This window comes from Chrysemys picta, chromosome 4, assembly GCF_011386835.1.
Source record: "Chrysemys picta bellii isolate R12L10 chromosome 4, ASM1138683v2, whole genome shotgun sequence".
Taxonomy (NCBI): Eukaryota; Metazoa; Chordata; order Testudines; family Emydidae; genus Chrysemys; species Chrysemys picta.
This window is the reverse complement of record NC_088794.1, coordinates 8,766,619-8,786,758: the sequence shown is the minus strand read 5'-3', so window position 1 is coordinate 8,786,758 and position 20,140 is coordinate 8,766,619. Positions and strand designations below refer to the sequence as shown.

Genomic DNA, 20,140 nt, shown 5'->3' with positions numbered 1-20,140 from the left:
AACATGGGGGTGGGGCAGTATCTGTCAGTGGAGATGGGGCATCTCTTTCTCAATGCTCCACTCCAGCTCAGCCAGGAGTTTTGCGGCTGGAAGTAGAAATCAGTGAGGGAGATTCTCTGGCCTCTAACCCCCTTTCTACCCAATAAACCCCAGAACCTTGTGACATCTACTGTTGGCCTTTTTGCAGCATTAAAAATGGACCATTTTCCCTCCTTTTTGTTGCTGCTCCACGACAGCACTTTGCCATTCATCCCATGGCTCCTTCAGAGCCTCTCGTGAAGTACCTGGGCCAAAGCCTTGTTAAAAGTTGAAAGAAATGATGTCCACTACTTCTCCTTTAGTCACTATTTTATTGACACACTCAAAGAATTCTAACAGGTTAGTGAGGCATGGTTTCCCTATGGGGAGGCCGTGCTGGTTAGACACTAGCATATATCACTATCTTCTAGATGTTTGGTAACTCTATTTTTGTTTATTGTTTCAACCAGATTTAACAGATACAGAGAGGTAGGGCTCACTGGTCTGTAATTCCCGAGATCTCCCCAACAGCTTTGGTAAAATCACTTGCAAAAGACATACATAAAAAAGAGTCTTTCACCACCATACTCTGCATTGATGTAGGGATTTCTAGTCGAGGAACTCAAAAGCTCCTTACTCATAGATGAATCCTCACTAGCCCAGATGGACATGGAGAGGGGAAGTCAGTGGAAGGGCTGCCGAGAGAACTCAGGAGTCCGGGCTGCCAGGCTCCTGGCCTAATCACAAAGATGCTGCCTAGATTATCGTGTTAGAAAATAAAAGCTTTTCCCAGAAAGCAGTTCATGCTTACAGTGAGGTTGTCTGCGTATCTGTCTGACAGCAGAAGGAACAAATATCATTCCCTGCCTGGGTCTGCTCCACAATATTTTGTCTAGCCTAGGTGCTCTCATTATAACTGCACATTAGTGACGGGAGCGCTTTTAAAACTGGGACTGCTAGACTGTATCGAACCTGGGATTCCTCTAGCCCCGTGGCTTATCTCTGACACTGGGCTAGCACCAGATGCTGCAGAAGAAAGTGAGAGGAATCCATATTCGGGATCATCTACCCACATGAATGTCTCATCCTAAAACACAATAGCTAGAGATCACCTTAAACCCTGGAACTTGAGGTTTAATATCCCTTCTAAACTCACTTCTTTATCATTTACTATCCTACACGTCTTGTTAGGCACATAAACATCCAGTCCCTCTTTGAATCTGGCTACGTTCTCAGCTACAGCAGCATCCTGTGGCAGGGAGTTCCACACTCCTGTGTGGAAGAGTCCTGAGGAATTGGTGGAGGGCTGGAACCCAGCTTTGCAAAAGGACAAAGATGGACATGCAGGTGGCAAAAAAAGGTGAGGGACCAGCTAGAAAAGGAGGCTAGACACAAAGATCAGGAATTCGATGAGCTTTAAAGTCTCTAGTTTCCCTCTATAGCTCTTTGAATACAGGAAGAGGCTCTCAGTCTTTGGCAGCCTGGTGATTAGGGCTTTGCTGACTTCTTGAGCCAATCGTGGGTTTGAAGCTTGTGGAAACTGTCCATTTCTTCCCACAATTACTTGCCTGTCTCTTAGCTCCTTTCTGATTCACAACAGCACCTCACCTTTCACTCTGTGGTTAACAAAATCACTTAGCAGTCTTCTTAGTCATTACACCCCAAAGCACAATCTCTCATTTCCCCTCCTCCTTAATGAAGGAACTCCAGAGGAGTCCGCAAAATGAGTTTCGTTTCAGTGTCAAAGATTTGCTAAAGATGAGAGCTGTACAACGGTCACCTAACAGAGAGAGTGAAATCTCAGCCACTTGGGATATGCAGAACAAGGCTGGGCCAATACACCGTTCGGTCAGTCCTGCATTGGATGGGGAGGCAATGGAAAGCAGTACATGTAAGTGATGTAAACCAGAGACTGTCGTTGACTGTGTCTGTGCAGCACCGGGTGCGACAGGGCCCTGATCTCAGTCACTGTGTGTCTGTGCAGCGCCCGGCACAACTGGCCCCTGATCTCGATCACTTTGTGTCTGTGCAGTGCCCAGCATGACGGGGCCTGATCTCGATCACTGCGTGTCTGTGCAGCGCCCGGCACAACTGGCCCCTGATCTCGATCACTTTGTGTCTGTGCAGCGTCCAGCATGACGGGGCCTGATCTCGATCACTGCGTGTCTGGGCGGTGCCCAGCATGACGGGGCCTGATCTCGATCACTGCGTGTCTGTGCAGCACCTGGCATGATAGAGCCTGATCTTGGTTTGCCTCCATGTGCCATGGCTGGATCCTGCTTCCCTGATGGAAGAGATCAACCAGGGCCACCCTGATGCAAGATAAGCTGGGATCTCCAGCACGTCCATGGGGTGTCCTGGTGGTCTCCATATTGGGTCCCCTAGCTCGGAGGGGAGAGGGGGGAAGCAGGGAGGGATCCCAGTGTTGCCCTGGCTCCTGGGGATAACTGGAGATGGGGCTTGGTGATCCCCATATGGGGGGCACCCCAGCTCAGGTGGGCCTGCAGAGTCCCAATACAGGGCCCCCGGCTCAGGTAGGTCCCAGCACAGCTCCCCTAGCTGAGATGCGTCCTCTGGTGTTTGCTGAAGGCTGAGCTCCAGCAAAAGCTCTTGCCGCATTGGCCACACTGGTAGGGGCGCTCGCCGGTGTGGGTGTTCTGGTGCTCCAGCAGGTTGGCGCTCTGGCGGAAGCTCTTGCCGCACTGGGGGCAGCGGTAGGGGCGCTCACCAGTGTGGGTGCGCCGGTGTTTGATGAGGTGGGAGTTCTGGCAGAAGCTTTTGCCACACTGGGGGCAGGTGTATGGGCGCTCGCCGGTGTGGGTGCGCTGGTGCTGGATCAAGTTGGAGCTCTGCCGGAAGCCTTTGCCACACTCGGTGCAGCGGTAGGGCCGCTCCCCGGTGTGGGTGATCTGGTGCTTGGCCAGATAGGAGCCCAGGGCGAAGCTCTTGCCGCAGATGCCGCAGCGGTGGAGCTTCTGGCCGGCGTGCGTGCGCCGGTGCTCCGCCAGATTGGAGCTCTGGCTGAAGATCTTGCCGCACTCCGGACACTTGTAGGGCTTTTCGCCGGTGTGAGTCACCTGGTGCCGCAGCAGCTTGGAGCTCTGGCCGAAACTCTTGCCGCACTCAGGGCACTTGTAGGGCTTCTCCGCCATGCGGCAACTGCGGCGGTGCTCAGCCAGCCGGCAGCTCCACAGGAAACTCAGGCCGCACTGCGGGCAGCGGAAGGGTTGCTCTCGCTGGTGGTGTCGCAGGCCGGCGCTCTGGGCATAGCCCTTGCCGCACTCAGAGCACTTGAAAGGCTTCTCCTCCCCGTCGGCGCTGTGCCGCATGCGCCGGTGCCGGGCCAGCTTGGCGCTCTCCAGGAAGCACTCCCCACAGTCGGAGCAGGTGAAGGCCTCGTCGCCGGCGTGGGTGCGCTGGTGCACCAGCAGCGTGGCGCTTTGGTGGAAAGCCTCCCCGCACTCGGAGCATCGGTAGGGCTTCTCGGCACCGTGCTGGCTGGCCCGATGGGCAGCCAGGGCAGCGCTCCAGCCAAAGCCCTCCCCGCACTCCCCACAGCGGTAGGGGCCTTGGCCGCCGGTGTGGGTGCGCTGGTGTTTGGCCAGGTCCGAGCTGACCACGAAGCTGCGTCCACACTCCAGGCAGTGGTACGGCTTCTCGCCGGTGTGGGTGCGGCGGTGGGTCACCAGCGTGGACTTGCGGCCGAAGCTGCGCCCGCACTCGTCGCAGCGGTAGGGCCGCTCCCCGGTGTGGGTGCGCTGGTGGTGCACCAGTGTGGAGCTCTGGCTGAAGCGGGCGCCGCACTGGTGGCAGCGGAAAGGTTTCTCGCCAGTGTGGATGCGCTGGTGCTCCAGCAGGGTGGAGCCACGGCTGAACTTCTTCCCGCACTCCGGACAACTGTGGGGCTTTTCGCCAGCATGAGATTTCTGGTGCTCCAGCAGCGATGAGCTCCAGGTGAAGGCCTTGCCGCACTGGTGGCAGCGGTAGGGCCGCTCCCCGGTGTGGACCCGCTGGTGTTTGATCAGGTTGGAGCTCTGCGCAAACCCCTTGCCACACTCGGAGCACCGGAACGGCTTATCCTCTGCATCGCAGGCCTGCTCACCCGCACCTGCATCACGCCATCTACCCTGTGGCCTCTCAGAACTCCCGCAGGAATCGTCCCCTTCGGAGCGGGCTGAGAACGGCCCTTCTGGCTCCCCATCATCGTCGTCCGGCTCCTGCACATCGTCAGCCTCCTCGTCCTCACTCAGGGCCCCGTCATCTGGCAGAAGGAAAAGAGAGAGGGAATCCAGACACAAGTCAGTCACGCCCAGGGGAGGAAGTATCTAATGGGGAGGGAGGGCACTGCACTGAGAGTCATAGGTGTCAAGGCCAGAACAGTCCACTGTGCCCATCGAGCCAGGCCTCCAGCCTAATCCAGACCAAAGCATCTCCCCCAACCATTCCTGCCGCCAGCCCAGTAACTCCTGGCTGAGCTGGAGCCGAGCTTGGAGGAAGCTCTAGGGTTGGTCGGGAATTTTAAAGGTGCAGACCCAGGGCTCCCAGGGCTTGTAGGCTCCCTGGAGGAGCTGGCAGCTACTGCAGTACAAAGAGTAAATAATAAAAAGGGGTCATGCAATGAAAGTGAAAGGCAGCAAATTCTAAACCTTTTTCCCACGGTGTATAAATAGCCGATGGAACTCATTGCTACCAGATGTAGTGGAGGCCGAAAGCTTAGCAAGACTCCGAGCAGGACTGGCTGTCTGTGAGGATAACAGGAACATACCGAGCTACTTAATGCTAACGGCTTGTGCCGATCTCTATTACAGACCACGATAGGATCTAACATGGCGGCAGATTATCCCCAATCTGCAACTGCAGGTTCTCCCACCTTCCCCTGCAGCATCTGGTGCAGGCCGCTGTCGGTGACGGGAGACTGGGCTGGACAGACCTGGGTGCTGATCCAGTCTGGCGACTCCCTACGGTTCTGCTCCCACTTCAGTTTCTCTTCCAGAATTCCTCACCTGTCAGGACAACTCTCAGCTCCTCCCGCTCATCTGAGTCGGCGTCACATAGCTCCTCCCCTCGCTCCATCCACGAGAACTCGGCCGAGTGCGCCATCGGGAAGCTTGGGCATGGGAAAAGAAGACAGGAGACGGCCATTAGCATGGGTGAGACACTGGACCCCAGATCAAGGCTGGTCCCCGCAGGAGACCCGGCACCCAGGGGGGAGCTGACAAAGTTGACACATTTTTATTGTGCGCCATAAATCCGTGCCAGCTCAGGCCTTGAAACAACCGTCACAGGGAGGCTGCCTCTTTAAAGGGAGATGGGTCTCGGCCCCACCCAACTGTTCCAGGAGGGTGGGGGAGCAGGAATGGAAAAGGCCATGTGACCCAATCAGGCCTCTAGGGCAGATAAGGAAGAAGCCTGGGAGAGTCAAGGCAGGAAGGCGTGGGAGGGGGATTGGCGGGGCTGCAAGCAGTGAGAAGGCTGCTGCAGGGGACACCAGTAGAGAAAAGACTCCAGCTCGGTAAGGGGGACTCCAGGCAGAAGGCCTGGGAGTGGCTGGATGAAGAGTCGGGAAGGATGCATGAAAAGTCGGGAAGGATGGATATATAAACCTCAAAATATATCAGCTTCCGACTTAGACTCTTAGGGCTTTATTTTGTAGCCGTTTATGATAATAAGCCAGCCCAATATGGGAGTTACTGGTTACGAGAAAGCCTCTGAGAAATTCCTGAGGAAAGAGAAACTATGGCTGCAGGGCCACCCCACGCCTCAAGGGGGAGCTGTGGCGGCAGAGACCATTACACCCCCCTACAACGCAGCCTGATCCTTTATTATTATTGTAATTTGCGTTATAGTCGCACACAGCTCCTGCCCAGAAGAGCTTACAGTCAAAACAGACAAAGGGAGGACAAGACACTAGGCACAGAGCAGGGAAGTGACTTGCCTAAGGTCACTCAGCAAGCCCGTTTTAGAGCTGGGAATGAACCCGGGCGTCCTGTGTCCCAGTCCATTAGATCCCATTGACTGTCAGTGCTGCACATGGATTAATACAGAGGGATGCTCCACCCTGCACTGGGCCCCAGTTATTTCAAAGCGGGGGTCCACACAGGTGTAAGGGTCAGATCACATGATCAGGACCCACACCTGTAGTTAGAACCTTTCCTCTGTGACTCAGGCTTTAGCTACATTGGGGGTTAAGCCCCAATTCCAGCCCTGGTGCAAGTCTCCCATGGAAACCGGGGAACAAGTTGTTTCCATAAACCACCAAGATTTGTATCAGTTTAACTCTGCTTCTGAGCAGGCTCCATCAGTGCAAATAGAGGGTCTCTGTCTACACGGGATGAGGGGCGGGGGGCAGATCATCGTGCGCTTAACAACAAGTGCCTTACAATGAGCATTTGATCCCTGAGCTGGAGGCTGCTTTGGCCTGGCCCTAAGGTTAAAGATGACTGAAGAGATTATGGTGCTTCAAATCCACGCCCTGCACAAGGTAGCACTGACCAGCCCCTCTGCATGGTTCCCGCGCAGCTTGCGGCGGCTGGAACAAGGAACAAATTGCAGAGACCGGGACAGGAAAAAATGGGGAAGAACAAATTGTTGGCTGTAAATAAGTTAGCCCACAATTTTGCCAACCCAAAGAGTTAAAAAAATGACCAGTCAGGCCCCCAAAATATCAGCGCATCTTAAAAATGGGATTATTTTTATATCACTACATTTTTTTCATTCTGCTTTTTGAACCTTTAGAACCCCCCTTCCCCCCCCCCAAACTACAAGGGCTGGAAATATACTCTCCCCCCCAACATAAAAGCTGAGATTCTCCCATAAATACATGGACCCAGTTGCTGGGGCTTTAAGGGGGGGGGGGGGGGGGGAACAGTTAAATATCACAAAGCTCGTAGTAAAAAATAAAAAATAAAAAAATCGCCAGAGCTGGCAACACGGGGTGAACGAGTTATTTGATGCAAATAAATTGGCCCAGCTACAGCACATGGGGATTACTGGACAGGCTCAGCACCATGGTGTGTCTAGCCCAGTCTCTCCTCTCTGACAATGCCCAGGACTCGATACTGCAGAAGAAGGTGCAAGAAACTCCACCGTTTATAGATTCATAAATTTTAAGGCCAGCAGAGCCCATCGTGCCCACCCAGTCCAGCCTCCTGCCTGACCCAGGCCAGAGAATCTCCCCCAGTGATTCCTGCCTCTGGCCCAGTAACTCCTGGCTGAGCTAGAGCGGAGCGTTGAGAGAGACGCCCCATCTCCACTGACATGGAAAATCCACCCCGTCCCTAATGGAGCTGTTCCAACCATTAATTCTCCTCCCTGGTAAACACTGGCTCCTTAGTCTTACCCTGAATTAGTCTCCCTTCAGCTCCCTGCTATTGGACCTCTACCTTTGCCTGGAGGTTAAAGAGCCCTCTGCCCTCCGAAATCCCCTCCCCGTGTTGGTGCTTAAAGACCAGAAGCACGTCAGCTCTTAACCTTCTCTGAGTAACCCGAATACATGGAGCGCCGTTAGTCTCTTCATGGACGACGGGTTTTCCAGACCGTGAATCATTCTTGTAGCTCTTTTCTGAACCTTAACAATTTCTCAGCATCCCTTCTGAAGCGTGGGCCCAGTATCCAGGAGTGGTCTCAGCAATGCCATAGAAAGAGGTACTCGATATTTCCCTGCTTACATAGCCAAAGATCAAGTTTGCCTTTTCAGTACAGCATTGCACTGGGATCTCCTATGCCAGATGTTTTCAGTACAGCATTGCACTGGGATCTCCTATGCCAGATGTTTTCACCCGTCCTTTCTAGAGTCTCTGCTTTCCAGGATACAGGTTCCCATCCTGGATGTATGACCCATATTCTTCGCTCCCATGTGACCATGTGTGACCAGGCATTTGGCTGGGTTCCAACACACATTGTTCAAATGAGCCCAGCTTACCAAGGAACCTGGGTCTTTCTGTGTCCCCACCACTATCTACCACTCCCACCTACCCTTGTGTCGTCTACACATTTTGTCAGCAGTGATTTTTATATTTTCTTTATGATTCATGTTGCAATTAGAGTTTCAGTTAGAGGAGACAGGGACAGACGCCTCCACTCCTTGGTAATAATGGAGAGCACAAGCAGATTGCGTAAAGATGCCTGTATTATTATTATACTGCGGGTGCCTGTCCCGCACCCACAATTGAAGGCGGGTTTTCCAGGCACTTAAGTCAGTGGTTAAATTTCCTAGAGCACTAAGCACGCAGCAGCTCCCACTGAGAACAGTTAACACAGAGTCCCCTGGGCCCTAGCATTTTGCTGGTACGTCATCTGTACTTTATTGTGTGCCTGGTGTGTCTAGTTAGACTGTAGGTGCTTCAGGGCAGGGACTCTCACTGCATGTCCGTGCAGCGCCCAGCACGACTGGGTCTCATACTCGGTCACTGTGTCAGCCCGCGACGTGCCTGGCATAACAGGGCCCTGCTCTCGGCCACGGCGTGTCTGTGCAGCTCCCAGCAAGACTGGGCTCCATATGTGGTCACTGTGTGCCTGTGTATGACAGGGCCCAATCTCAGCGGAGATTTAGACTATGCTGTAATGCAAACATATAACAACAAAAAGATTGGCTCTTGCATCTGAAAGGTATGCAGGGGCCTGACAGATGACTCATATTTACTATTGATATAATAGCACCAAGAGACCATAACTGAGATCAGGGTCCTGTCACTGCTAGCGCTGCACAGACCTGGAATCGCTAGTCCAATAAGGGCTCCCTGTGTAACCAGCCAAAACCATTCTCCTCACTTTACTGTTGGAGAAACTCAGGCCCAGGCAGAGTCCATGATTTGTCTGAGGTCACCCAGAAAGCATGCGGCAGCAGGAACCAAACCCAGGTCTCCACAGTCCCAGGCCTAGACCTTAACCCCAAGGCCACCCTGGCAGAGCAGTAAGACCATCATGTTCTCGGTCCTATAAAGGGCAAACGGGCTTGGGCCATTACCTCTCCTCGCTGGGATCCTCCAGTGGAAAGGGGCCATTGCTCTCAGTATCAACCAGAAAGTCAGGATATGTCACAGACTCCACCTAAGACAGGAGAGACAAGGGAGTGTGGAGGGATTTACACTGGCCTGGTGGGACGGGGCGGCCCAGCTGAGATGTCCCACTGAGCCAGCTCCTCAGAGAGAGGAAGGGGTCGCTCCCAGCACCAAGAACCTCTGTGCTGGAAAGGCCCACACACACCACGGGCCCCTGCCCCACAGGGAAAGCGCACACACAGGGTCCAGGGTAAATATCACAATCACATGCACATACACACAGACCCTTCCTCCAATGTGGAAGGACCACATATACAAGCATCCTGGGATAAGTTACACACAGTGGGGTCTGGGGCAAATCACACACATCTGCAGAGAGACACACACTGGCATCTGGAATACATCACACATGCATATGCATGGATGTGCACACACACAGGTCCCAGGGTAAATCACACACACTGGAGTTCTGGGGGTAAACAACACAGGCATGTGTGCAGACACACTGTGGTCCCAGGAGTAAATCACACAGGTGTGTGCACACATGCATCCCAGGGGTAAATCACACACACACACACACACGGGAGTCCCAGGGGAAATCATGCATGCGTGCACGCACACACACTAGGGGGTCTATCACAGGGTATCACACAGCTGGGGTAAATCACAGGGTCTATCTGGGGTAAATCACACAGCTGCAGGAGCACACACATCCCAGGGGTCTATCACAGACACACACTGCATCTCTCTCTCACACACGGGTCCTGGGGGCACAGCATAGACACACACACACAGGGGTCCTGGGGGCACAGCACAGACACACACACACACACACACACACACACACACACACAGGGGTCCTGGGGGCACAGCACAGACACACACACACAGGGGTCCTGGGGGCACAGCACAGACACACACACACACACACACACACACACACACAGGGGTCCTGGGGGCACAGCACAGACACACACACACAGGGGTCCTGGGGGCACAGCACGGACACACACACACACACACACACACACACAGGGGTCCTGGGGGCACAGCACAGACACACACACACAGGGGTCCTGGGGGCACAGCACAGACACACACACACACACACACACACACGGGTCCTGGGGGCACAGCACAGACACACACACACACACACACACACACACACAGGGGTCCTGGGGGCACAGCACAGACACACACACACAGGGGTCCTGGGGGCACAGCACAGACACACACACACACACACACACGGGTCCTGGGGGCACAGCACAGACACACACACACACACACACACACACACGGGTCCTGGGGGCACAGCACAGACACACACACAGGGGTCCTGGAGGCAAATCTCTCTCTCGCGCGCACACACAGCCTGGTGTGGGGCGGGTGGCACGCAGGGGGCAGGCGGGTCCTATCCCCCCTCCCCCGCCCCTTCCACAGGCCCCGGCCCCGGGCAGCGCGACAGGCTCCAGCAGGCCGCAGGGCCAAGCCAGCACCCGGCCCCTTTGTCCATCCGCGCCTGCCCCGCCGCCGCTCTCGCCTCGCCCCGCGGCCTCCCCACCGCGCCCCCGAGCCCGGGGCGTTCCCCGCCCCGCCGCGGAGCCTGGCCCGGGGCACGAACCTGGCTAGAGGAGAACAGCGGGGGTGGCCTGGCCTAGCCCCCACCCGGGCCGAGCCCTTGGTGCACCGAGTCCGGGGGTCTCCGCAGCTTCCCCGCTACAGCCCCGCACCCCGATCCCGCTGCGCATGGGGCCCCGCGCACTCCAATCGGGGTGTCCGAGTCCTCCCGTCTGTCTCCCCCCGCACATGGGCCCCTCCCCGGAGCCCTGAACCCAGGTGCTGAGATCGTGGCATCTCGCCCCGCTCCCCCCCTTCCCCGGGGCCCTGAACCTGGGTGCTGAGTGCATGGGACTCACCGTCTCCATAGCCCCCCGTGCTCAGCGCCAGGGCCTGCGAGGGGTTAAAATCCACAGACAATGCTGGGACTGGGAGGAAGGGGGCTGGGGGGGGGAGGGAAGAGGCTCCTCCTCCCCGCTCATGCCATTGGCAGATCTCCCGGCCCCATCGGGGCAGGCAGAGCGATTGATTTGCCTGCGTAGCGTGTCTGCTCCAATGCCCCTATTGCCCTGGCCTCTTCCCGTGCCCCCCCCCACGTTTTTGGGAGATCAGTGAGTCCCCAGCGCCCGTGTGAGACGCTGTCCCCTCCCAGTCACCAACTGGGGTACTGGGTGGGGACGCCCATTTCCAGCTCCGCCACCGACCTGCTGTGTGACCTTGGACATGTCACTTCCCCTCTTTGTGCCTCCAGTTCCCCTCCCACTCCTTTGTCTGTCTGGTCTATGTACAGCGTAAACTCTTCAGGGCAGGGATTGTCTAGCACCCCAGGGCCTAGAGCCTCTAGGCACTTCACTTCCGCAATACAACCAGCCAGTGCCTTCTGCACACAGTCCCCAGGCTGAATCACTCCAGTGGCTTCTCCACCAGCCCTTACAGGCTGTTTGTTAGCACTTGCTGTCTGGCTGAATTTAATTAACGCCTGCCAAAACAAAGCAAACCTGGAGTTAATTAGATTGAGCTCCCTAATTCCATGTGTCATAGCACCTTTAAAGTGTAGTCTAGGCAAAGCCACAAAATTACTACGTTCCGCCTCCAATCCACTGCTCTGAGCTACAGATGCAGAGTTAGTCTACTCCAAAATATTGTCGTGTGTCTGGTCGTTAACCAAGATAGTGAGCTGCCTCTTTCTGGTTTCTAGATGCATGTGCAATGGTTAACCACTAGCCTAGGACCCAGGGAGACTTCGGTTCAAATCTCGCCTGCATTACAGACTCCCTGTGCGACCTTGTGCAAGTCACTTAGACCAAGTCTGTGCTAGAAATTGTTTGCTGATATAGCTGTAATAGCAGACACAATTTATTCTGACAAATAGGTGCTTTTGCTGGCATAGCTTGTACTGGTTCCACAAATGAAATAAGCTTAATTGACAAAAGCATTTTTATGCCACTATAACTGTGTCTAGACTAGGGCTTTTGCCTGTATAGAAAATGTTTTTTTTAATTGCACCCCTAACTGGTGTTACTATGCCAGCAAAAGTTTCTACTGTATACTCGCCCTCAGTTTCTCTGTGCCTCAATTCTCCATCTGTAAAAATAGGAATATCTCCCTACCCCAAAAGAGTGTTGTGAAGATAAATACATTAAAGATTTACTTAGTTACTATGGTGAAGGCAGCCCCTGTAAAGTATCTGAGATAGATAGACATGAAAACTATGTTCTTAAGATTGCAAAGTCAGATACACAACAATTAGGAAATGCCAGAGTTAAGGTTACCTGAACATTAACTCTGCCCCTTTGTGCACATGCATTAAAGTGCAATCTCTCCAAGGTGCTCTCTCAGCATTTATACTTCCTGTGACATGGCCTGCCACTTATCATCTGTCTGTACAGCACCTGGTGCAAATGCAACTAATAAATAATAATTGTAATGGGGCCCAATGTGATTGAGACCTTTAGGAATTACCGCAATATAAATGTTAAATAAAAACAATAGCAATAGTTGAATTTTTTCAAGCAAAAAGCATTTTTGTTAGAAACTGCCTTTAGAAATATATATATGTTGTGAAAAATTGACACTGTCAAAAATGTTGATTTTTTTGGTGAAAAAATACTCTTTCCTTTTAATTTTTATTTATTTTAAAAATTCTTAAAAATTATTTCAACATTTTTATCAAAAACACTGATTTTGTTTTCCAAAAACTAGGTATTTGGTAAACAAAAAAATTCAGTAATATTTTTGATTAAAAAAAAATAAATTGTAAAGAATTTGTAATACAGACGCTCCCCAACTTACGCAAGCGTTCCGTTCCGGAACACCTTGCGTAAATCGAATTTTGCGTAAGTCGGGAACATATACCTGACAATTACGCACACACACACAAAAAAATAAAAGTTTACGGAACTTTTCCCGTAAGTCCGGATTTGCGTAAGTCAGGTTTGCGTAACCCAGGGAGCATCTGTAAATTGCAAAAAATACAAATTAAATTTATATCAGTTTCAAATATTTTGAAACAAAAAATTGACATCTTTCCTTAAAATGGATTTTTATCAGTCCTAGTTGTTAATCAACTTTAATATTCATTATATTAATAACATATTAATGCATCATATACTTTCCCCCCAATTGGGGCAGAGGTAAGGTTGCACAGACAACCTTAATTCTGATATTTCTTAATTTTTGAATGCTTGACTTTGTAACTTTAAGAAAATCCATTTAATACAGTTTTGCAATGTAGCTGGGGGATATAGTTTCCCAGATTTTTTTAGAAAAATGACACAAAACTACCCAGAAATTCCAATATGTGGGGTAGTAATGACCCCAACATCTCCAGTGGAATTTGAATCCAGGCTTTGAAATAAATATCTATGTGTCAGCAGAATGTTATTTACTTTGATGTGTGTGGTCCTAATAGTGATTCTTTTCCTTGTCTAAGGTAATCAGGACTCCTGGGTTCTATTTGTGGCTCAAGGAGGGGAGTGAAATCTAGTGGGTGAGAGCAGAGGGGTAGGGTGCAAGTCAGGATGCCTGAGCTCCCAGCTCTAAAAAGAGGTGAATTCTAGTTGTTAGCGCACTGGACTGGGACTCAGGATTGTTGGATTCTATCCCTCTCTTGGGATAGGCAGTGTGGTCCTGTAGGTTAGAGAAGTAGGAACTGGGAGTCCTAGCTCTTGCCTGTGACCTTGTGCAAGTCATGTCCCCGCTCCGTGCCTCAGTTTCCCTTTCTATAGAACCGGGACAATGATACTCCTTGTAAAGTGCTCTGCCTACAGATTATTACATTTGTGTTTACCACAGATCTCAGTAACTGCTGGATATGCTGAGTAAGAAAAACAAGGCAGCTTTGAGCCCATCACTTTATGAATCCTATGGAGCAGGTGCTCTAACATAGTGCATATGGGGAAGGATACCTCTAGGGTTTGTACTAACCTTGCTTTCCTTGCAGAGGCGGTGAAGATGCAGCTGTAGAAAGCTCAGCCTTCCTCCTCGAAGTCTGTCTTTGGGTTTGTTAATGTCTTTGCTGTTACAGATTGTCCCAATTGTTATGCAGACAGGTCGGGAGTGTTGGGGGCAGAGACCAAACCATCAGACAGGTGGGATTTCCAAGGAGGCGCATCTTTGTGTATTCCCAACTAGTACATTTATTTTGTTTCCAATGTATTAACATTGTTTTCCTTGTCCCTCCCTTACAGCTGGGACTCTACACACCCTACCAGCTTTTTTCAAACCAACCCGCTGATATCACCCAAAGTGAAAGGCCAGGCACTGAGCAGGATATAGGAGACCTGAGTTCTGTTCTTGGCTCTATCACTGAAGTGCTATATAACCTTGGACAAGTCCCCTCGGTGACCCACTCTTTGTTTATTCAGACAGTGAGCTCTTTTGAGCGGGGACTGTATCTCACTTTGTGTCTGTGCAGCCAGGGGACTCCAACCTCAGTCACCGTGTGTCGATGCAGCACCAGGAACAATGAAGCCTTAATCTCGGCCACAGTGCGTCTTGGCAGCAACAGAGCCAACATATCATTCATCGTGTGCTTTGCAGCCCCTGCTTGTTGTGTGTCTGTGCACTGCCCAGCATGGCCAGACCCTGATCTCTGTCACCACGCAAAGCGCTCAGATACTACAGCCATGGGTGCCATATGTCCCTCAGATAGATGTGTCTGTGCAGGACCTCACATGACAGGGCCCCAATCTCCATGGGACCTTTCAAGCACTACTGTACTATAAATAATAGCAATCATAAATTAAGTCTGCCACCAGTCAACCTCCCACAACCTACTCAGCTGTAGAAGCCTGGAAACAAAAGTTTTGAAAATCCCATAGCAATCCCGTTGGTGCACTGGGCTGGAGTCTCAACCAGCTGGGATCGTATCCAAGCTCGTAGTCCGCTTAATCTATCTGGCAGAATGATCAGAATGAGATTCAGGGCAGGTGAATGCCTGGAGTGTGTTAGGGGGTGGATGGACAGGCAGAGGGGTAAGATGTATGGGGAGAGACAGTTAGATAGATAGGTGCATATGGTGATAAAAAGACAGAGGGGCAGTAGGGGGATGAACAGGTAGAAGAGTAGGGCTAAGGAAAGACAGACAGTGTAGTGTTTATGGGGACGGGTGGATGAATAGATGGAGGGGCTTGTTATGTTGTTATGGAATGGACGGATGGACAGACAAGGGGATGGTGTGTATAGGGAGTGATGGATGGAGGGAGGGAGAGAGAGAGAGAGAGAGAGAGAGAGAGAGAGAGAGTGGGGGAACATATGATTAGAGAGATAGATTAGATAAAGAATGTCTGGGGTTGGATAGAAGAACAATGCTAAGGTGAGACAGACAGTGTTTTTGGAGCTGGGTAACCTGTCTCCTTCTCTATCCAGGAGAACAACGCAGTAGTCCCATCATCTCTGCATTGCGGTACTGCTGTTAAGTTGTGGTGCTGGGGCCATCCCCATCTCACATGTACTGGGAACCCTCAGCTGCATCACAACACCTTGTTATAGCAAACTCTGCCTCTTGTCCCCAACTAAGCTGGCGCTGTGCGCTTTCTGCAAGCCTCTGGCCTCTCCTTCTTGCTGCATCGCTGGTGAGAAATGAGCAGACCCCTGCTGCGGAAGGCCTCCCCGCATCCTGCACACCGGTAGACCCGCTCAGCCGCATGGAGCCTCTGGTGCCTCGTCAGGTTGGAGTTGCGCCCAAAGCTCTTGCCACACTGGTGGCAGCGGTGGGGTTTCTCGCCAGTGTGGATCTGCTGGTGTCTTGTTAGGGTGGAGCTCTGGCTAAAGCTCTTTCCACACTCGCTGCACGTGAAGGGGCGTTCGCCACGGTGAATCACCTGGTGGATCAGGAGGTGGGAGTTCCGAACGAAGCTTTTCCCGCACTCAGTGCAGTGGTGGGGCCGATCCCCCCGGTGGATCCGCTTGTGTCTCAGCAGGTCAGAGCTGCGGCAAAAGGTTTTCCCACACTCAGCACATTTGAAAGGCCTGGGCTGGGGTTCGGGCTTCCCCAAGTCTGGTAGGGGAGGGGCTGATTCCACCTGCCTTTTCCCAATGGGGCTCCCATGCTGCCTCCCCACCCTGCGCTGAGTCCGTGATGCCTTCCCTTTGTATCTTCCTAGGGACACCCTGCGTGGCCCTGCCATCTCTGTCTCCTCCCGCTGGGGACTTGCGCTTGGCACCTCCAGCAGGGGACTTGCGCTCAGCACCACGTCACCTGATGGAATGAGAGGAGAGAGAATCCAGAGGTAAGTGTGTGGGTGTATGGGTGGGGGGGGGGGAAGATGTGTTGTCAGCTTTCATGATATTTGCTCTCAAAGCGCCCAGTTCCTGGAGTCATGTGATTATTGGAAAAGCTTCATTTTTTAAAGTGAGTCAATTTCTAGCCCTACTATTTGAGGAGAAAAGCTGGAAAATGTTAACCCCTAATAGCTCAAAATCCAGACAGTGAATAAACAGAACCCAGAATGTACTAGTATTTTTTAAAAATCATGTTTTTTAAGCCACTCACATGATTTTGGGGTTAGCGATATTTGTAAAGGGAACTGCAACTGTTAACAGATCTGAAATCTACAGCCAAACTCACTCCCCCCCTCCCCACCACACATACTGAACCTTTTTCAAAGAGAAGGGAGCAATTCAGCTATTCCAAAACTCAGTGGGGGTTGGGCGACTGACTCCTTCAGGGTCCATCATTAGTCAGTATTTCCAAAGAAGGGCAACAAACATGACAAAGGGGTTAGAAAACCTGACCTATAAGGAAAGGTTAAAAAAATGGTCATGTTTAGTTTTGAAAAAGACTGAGAGGGGAACCTGATAACAGTCTTCAAATATGATAAGGGCTGTTATAAAGAGAATTGTGATCAATTCTTGTCCTACCTTCAGTGGACATGGAGAACAAGTAACGGGCTTAATCTGCATGAAGGAAGATTTAGGTTAGATATTCGGAAACTTTATAACTAGAAAGGTAGCTACGTTCTGCAATAAGTTTCTGAGGGAGGCTTGGAATCCCCACCATTGGAGGTTTATAAGAACCAGTTGAACAAACACCTGTCAGGGATAGTGTAGGTTTACTTGGTTCTGCCTCAGCACAAGGGACTGGACTTGATGATTCTCAAGGTCCCTTCCATCCCTACCTTTCTATGATTCTAGGAGTCTAAGGCTACATCTACACTACGGGGGGGGGGGGGGGGTCGATTTAAGATACGCAAATTCAGCTACGCGAATAGTGTAGCTGAATTCGACGTATCGCAGCCGACTTACCCCGCTGTAGGGACGGCGGCAAAATCGACCTCTGTGGCTTCCCGTCGACGGCGCTTACTCCCACCTCCGCTGGTGGAGTAAGAGCGTCGATTCGGGGATCAATTGTCGCGTCCCGACGGGACGCGATAAATCGATCCCCGAGAGATCGATTTCTACCCGCCGATTCAGGCTGGTAGTGTAGACCCAGCCTAAGGGTTTGCTCGGAGAATGAAAAAAGAATTTATTTGTAAATTTTAAGGCCACTATGTGAATACCCTCATCTACAGGTCAAAACCCAGAAGTGTTATCGTTATAATAGGACAGTGCCATCCTAATGTATCTGAAGAAGCAAGGAGGTATTCCCCATTCCTGACACTCACAGCATGTGAACCTCCCAAATAACTTATATGCCAGACATTGCAAGGTATTTACGCACTAGATATGGTAAACATTCATGTGCCCCTTCATGCTTTGGCCACCATTCCAGAGGACATGCTTCCATGTTGGTGAGGCTCGTTAAGAAATAATGCATTAATTAGATTTGTGACCGAACTCCTTGGGGGAGAATTGTATGTCTTCTGCTCTGTGTTTTACCTGCATTATGCCATATATTTCATGTTATAGCAGTCTCAGATGATGACACATCATGTTGTTTATTTTAAGAACACTTTCACTGCAGATTTGATGAAACGCAAAGAAGATACCAATGTGAGATTTCTAAAGACAGCTACAGCACTCAACCCAAGATTTAAGAATCTGAAGAGCCTTCTAAAATCTGAGAGGGATGGGGTTTTGAGCATGCTTTCAGAAGTCTTAAAAGAGTAACACTCCAATGCGGAAACTACAGAACCCGAACCACCAAAAATGAAAATCAACCTTCTGCTTGTGGCATCTGATTCAGATGATGAAAATGAACATGTGTTGGTCTGCACTGCTTTATCGTTATCGAGAAAAATCCATCATCAGCATGGACATGTCCTCTGGAATGGTGGTTGAAACATGAAGGGACATATGAATCTTTAGCGCATCTGGCACATAAATATCTTGCAACCCTGCCTACAACAATGCCATGTGAATGTCTGTTCTCACTTTCAGGTGACACCGTAAATAAGAAGCAGGCAGCATTATCTCCCGTAAATGTAAACAAACTCGTCTGAACGATTTGCTGAACAAGAAGTAGGACTCAGTGGACTTGCAGGCTCTAAAGTTTTACGTTGTTTTGTTTTTGAGTGCAGTTATATAACAAAAAAAGGTCTACATTTGTAAGTTGCGCTTTCACAATAAAGAGATTGCACTATGGTACTTGTATGAGGTGAATTGAAAAATACTATTTATTTTGTTTATAATTTTTACAGTGCAAATCTTTGTAATAAAAATAATGTAAAGTGAGCACTGTACACTTTGTATTCTGTGTTGTAACTGAAATCAATATATTTTAAAATATAGAAAAACATCCAAAATATTTAATAAATTTCAATTAGTATTCTATTGTTTAACAGTGTGATTAAAACTGCAATTAATCGTGATTAATTTTTTGAGTTAATTGCGTGAGTTAACTGTGATTAATCGACAGCCCTACTTTGTATATTTTGACATGTATGGATAATTTGTGTTTTAACTGTTATAAGCTTTAACTTTTTGAATCTTTGTGTCTATTGTCATTTAATAATTATTGCCTGCTGCCCAAGTTGTCTGACTCTCTCATAATTTCCTGCAACTTTGAAAATTTAAATCGATAAAAACAAAAAATGCTTAAAAACAAACTGATATTATCAGTCCAAATTATAAAAAAAATGAAAATCAAATTATACGAAGCCTAATTATGATACAGTCTTTAATTACACGATCACATACACTTTTTTCCACGGAACCCCTGCCTCCTTTAGTGCATAGGATGGTCTGTGCTGTGGGCATGAGTCAGGGTTTTGTAACAAAGGAGGCTGTATGACAGTTGGCTCATTTGTCGCTGAAGTTGGAAGGTGTACAGAGAATGAGGCAAGGGATTGAAGGAAGAGAAAGGAAGGTCTCTTGGTTGAGGCAGTTAAATGCTGCCCTAGAGAAATGGATTCTGTTCTTGCCTCTGCCATAGAGTTCCTATGTGATGCCGGGCAAATCACTAAACCAAATTTTCACAGGTAGCCATTGTGTGTTCCTCATTTTCTGGGTCCCCAACCTGAGTCACCAGGGGTCAGAGCCGCAGATGTGCTGAGCATTCAGCTGCAACTTGGATCAATAGCTGTGCTTTGATAACAGCAAGTGCTATAAAAATGCTACGTAATCTGGGCCTGGGAATCTCAAATTGGAAACCCAAATTTGCAAGAGACTTTTTGACAACTTTGGCCTTCATTCCATAGATGTAAAGTGGGGATCATACCATTTCACCTCACGGGGGTTTATGAAGAGAAATTCATTAATGTTTGTAAAAAACTAAGATATATGATGAAAGCAGCATAGAAAAGCCCATGAGGAAATTAATAATTCTGGATTCAATGTAGGGTTTGGATGGTGTGCAGTTAATAATGACTGAAGCCCCACTCTGAAGGAGAAGGATAAAAATAAATATTAACCTACCCATCCTGTGATCACCATCCATCATGTGCTCTGAATGAGGCCGGGGGCCTGTGGAAAAAACCAATATGCAATAATGTAATTAAAGAGTGTATCATAATGCGTACGCATGAGGACAAATTATAGGTTAATTGATTCTAAGGCTTGGAGTGACTGTTATGATTATCTGGTCTGTCCTCCTGCGTAACCCAGGTCAGAGAATTTCACCCAGTGATTCCTGCATTGGATCTCTGCGGGTGAATCTCTAGTCAGCATGTTGGGGGCTT

General features: G+C 50.2%; 2 protein-coding genes across 7 annotated transcripts in view; both read right to left on the bottom strand.

Moving 5' to 3' along the window:
* Positions 1-336: 336 nt before the first annotated feature.
* On the bottom strand, positions 337-15,292 carry LOC135983317 (zinc finger protein 420-like). 4 transcript variants are annotated; one of them, XM_065594315.1, is made up of 5 exons: positions 14,007-15,292; positions 11,285-11,559; positions 8,984-9,066; positions 5,022-5,125; positions 337-4,279 (listed from the first exon to the last, which is right to left on the bottom strand). In XM_065594315.1, the coding sequence occupies exons 2-5, from the start codon at positions 11,303-11,305 to the stop codon at positions 2,574-2,576; spliced, it is 1,914 nt and encodes a 637-aa protein (XP_065450387.1). In that variant the 5' UTR covers positions 11,306-11,559; positions 14,007-15,292; the 3' UTR covers positions 337-2,573. The 4 variants fall into 4 exon arrangements, with proteins under 4 accessions (XP_065450387.1, XP_065450388.1, XP_065450389.1 ...); XM_065594316.1 differs by having other exon boundaries at positions 10,940-11,559; positions 14,007-15,283; XM_065594317.1 differs by lacking the exon at positions 11,285-11,559 and having other exon boundaries at positions 14,007-15,285.
* Positions 14,195-20,140, bottom strand: part of LOC101946573 (zinc finger and SCAN domain-containing protein 21-like) — an 18,997-nt gene continuing 13,051 nt past the window's right edge. For 2 of the 3 annotated variants that reach the window (XM_008176774.4, XM_065594327.1), the window contains exons 4-5: positions 19,878-19,925; positions 14,195-16,281 (exon numbers count right to left, since the gene is read on the bottom strand). In XM_008176774.4, coding sequence (XP_008174996.3) covers positions 15,596-16,281; positions 19,878-19,925 — 734 coding nt within the window. In that variant the 3' untranslated portion in view covers positions 14,195-15,595. The remainder of the gene's footprint in view (positions 16,282-19,877; positions 19,926-20,140) is intronic. The other variant, XM_065594328.1, reaches the window with a different exon arrangement.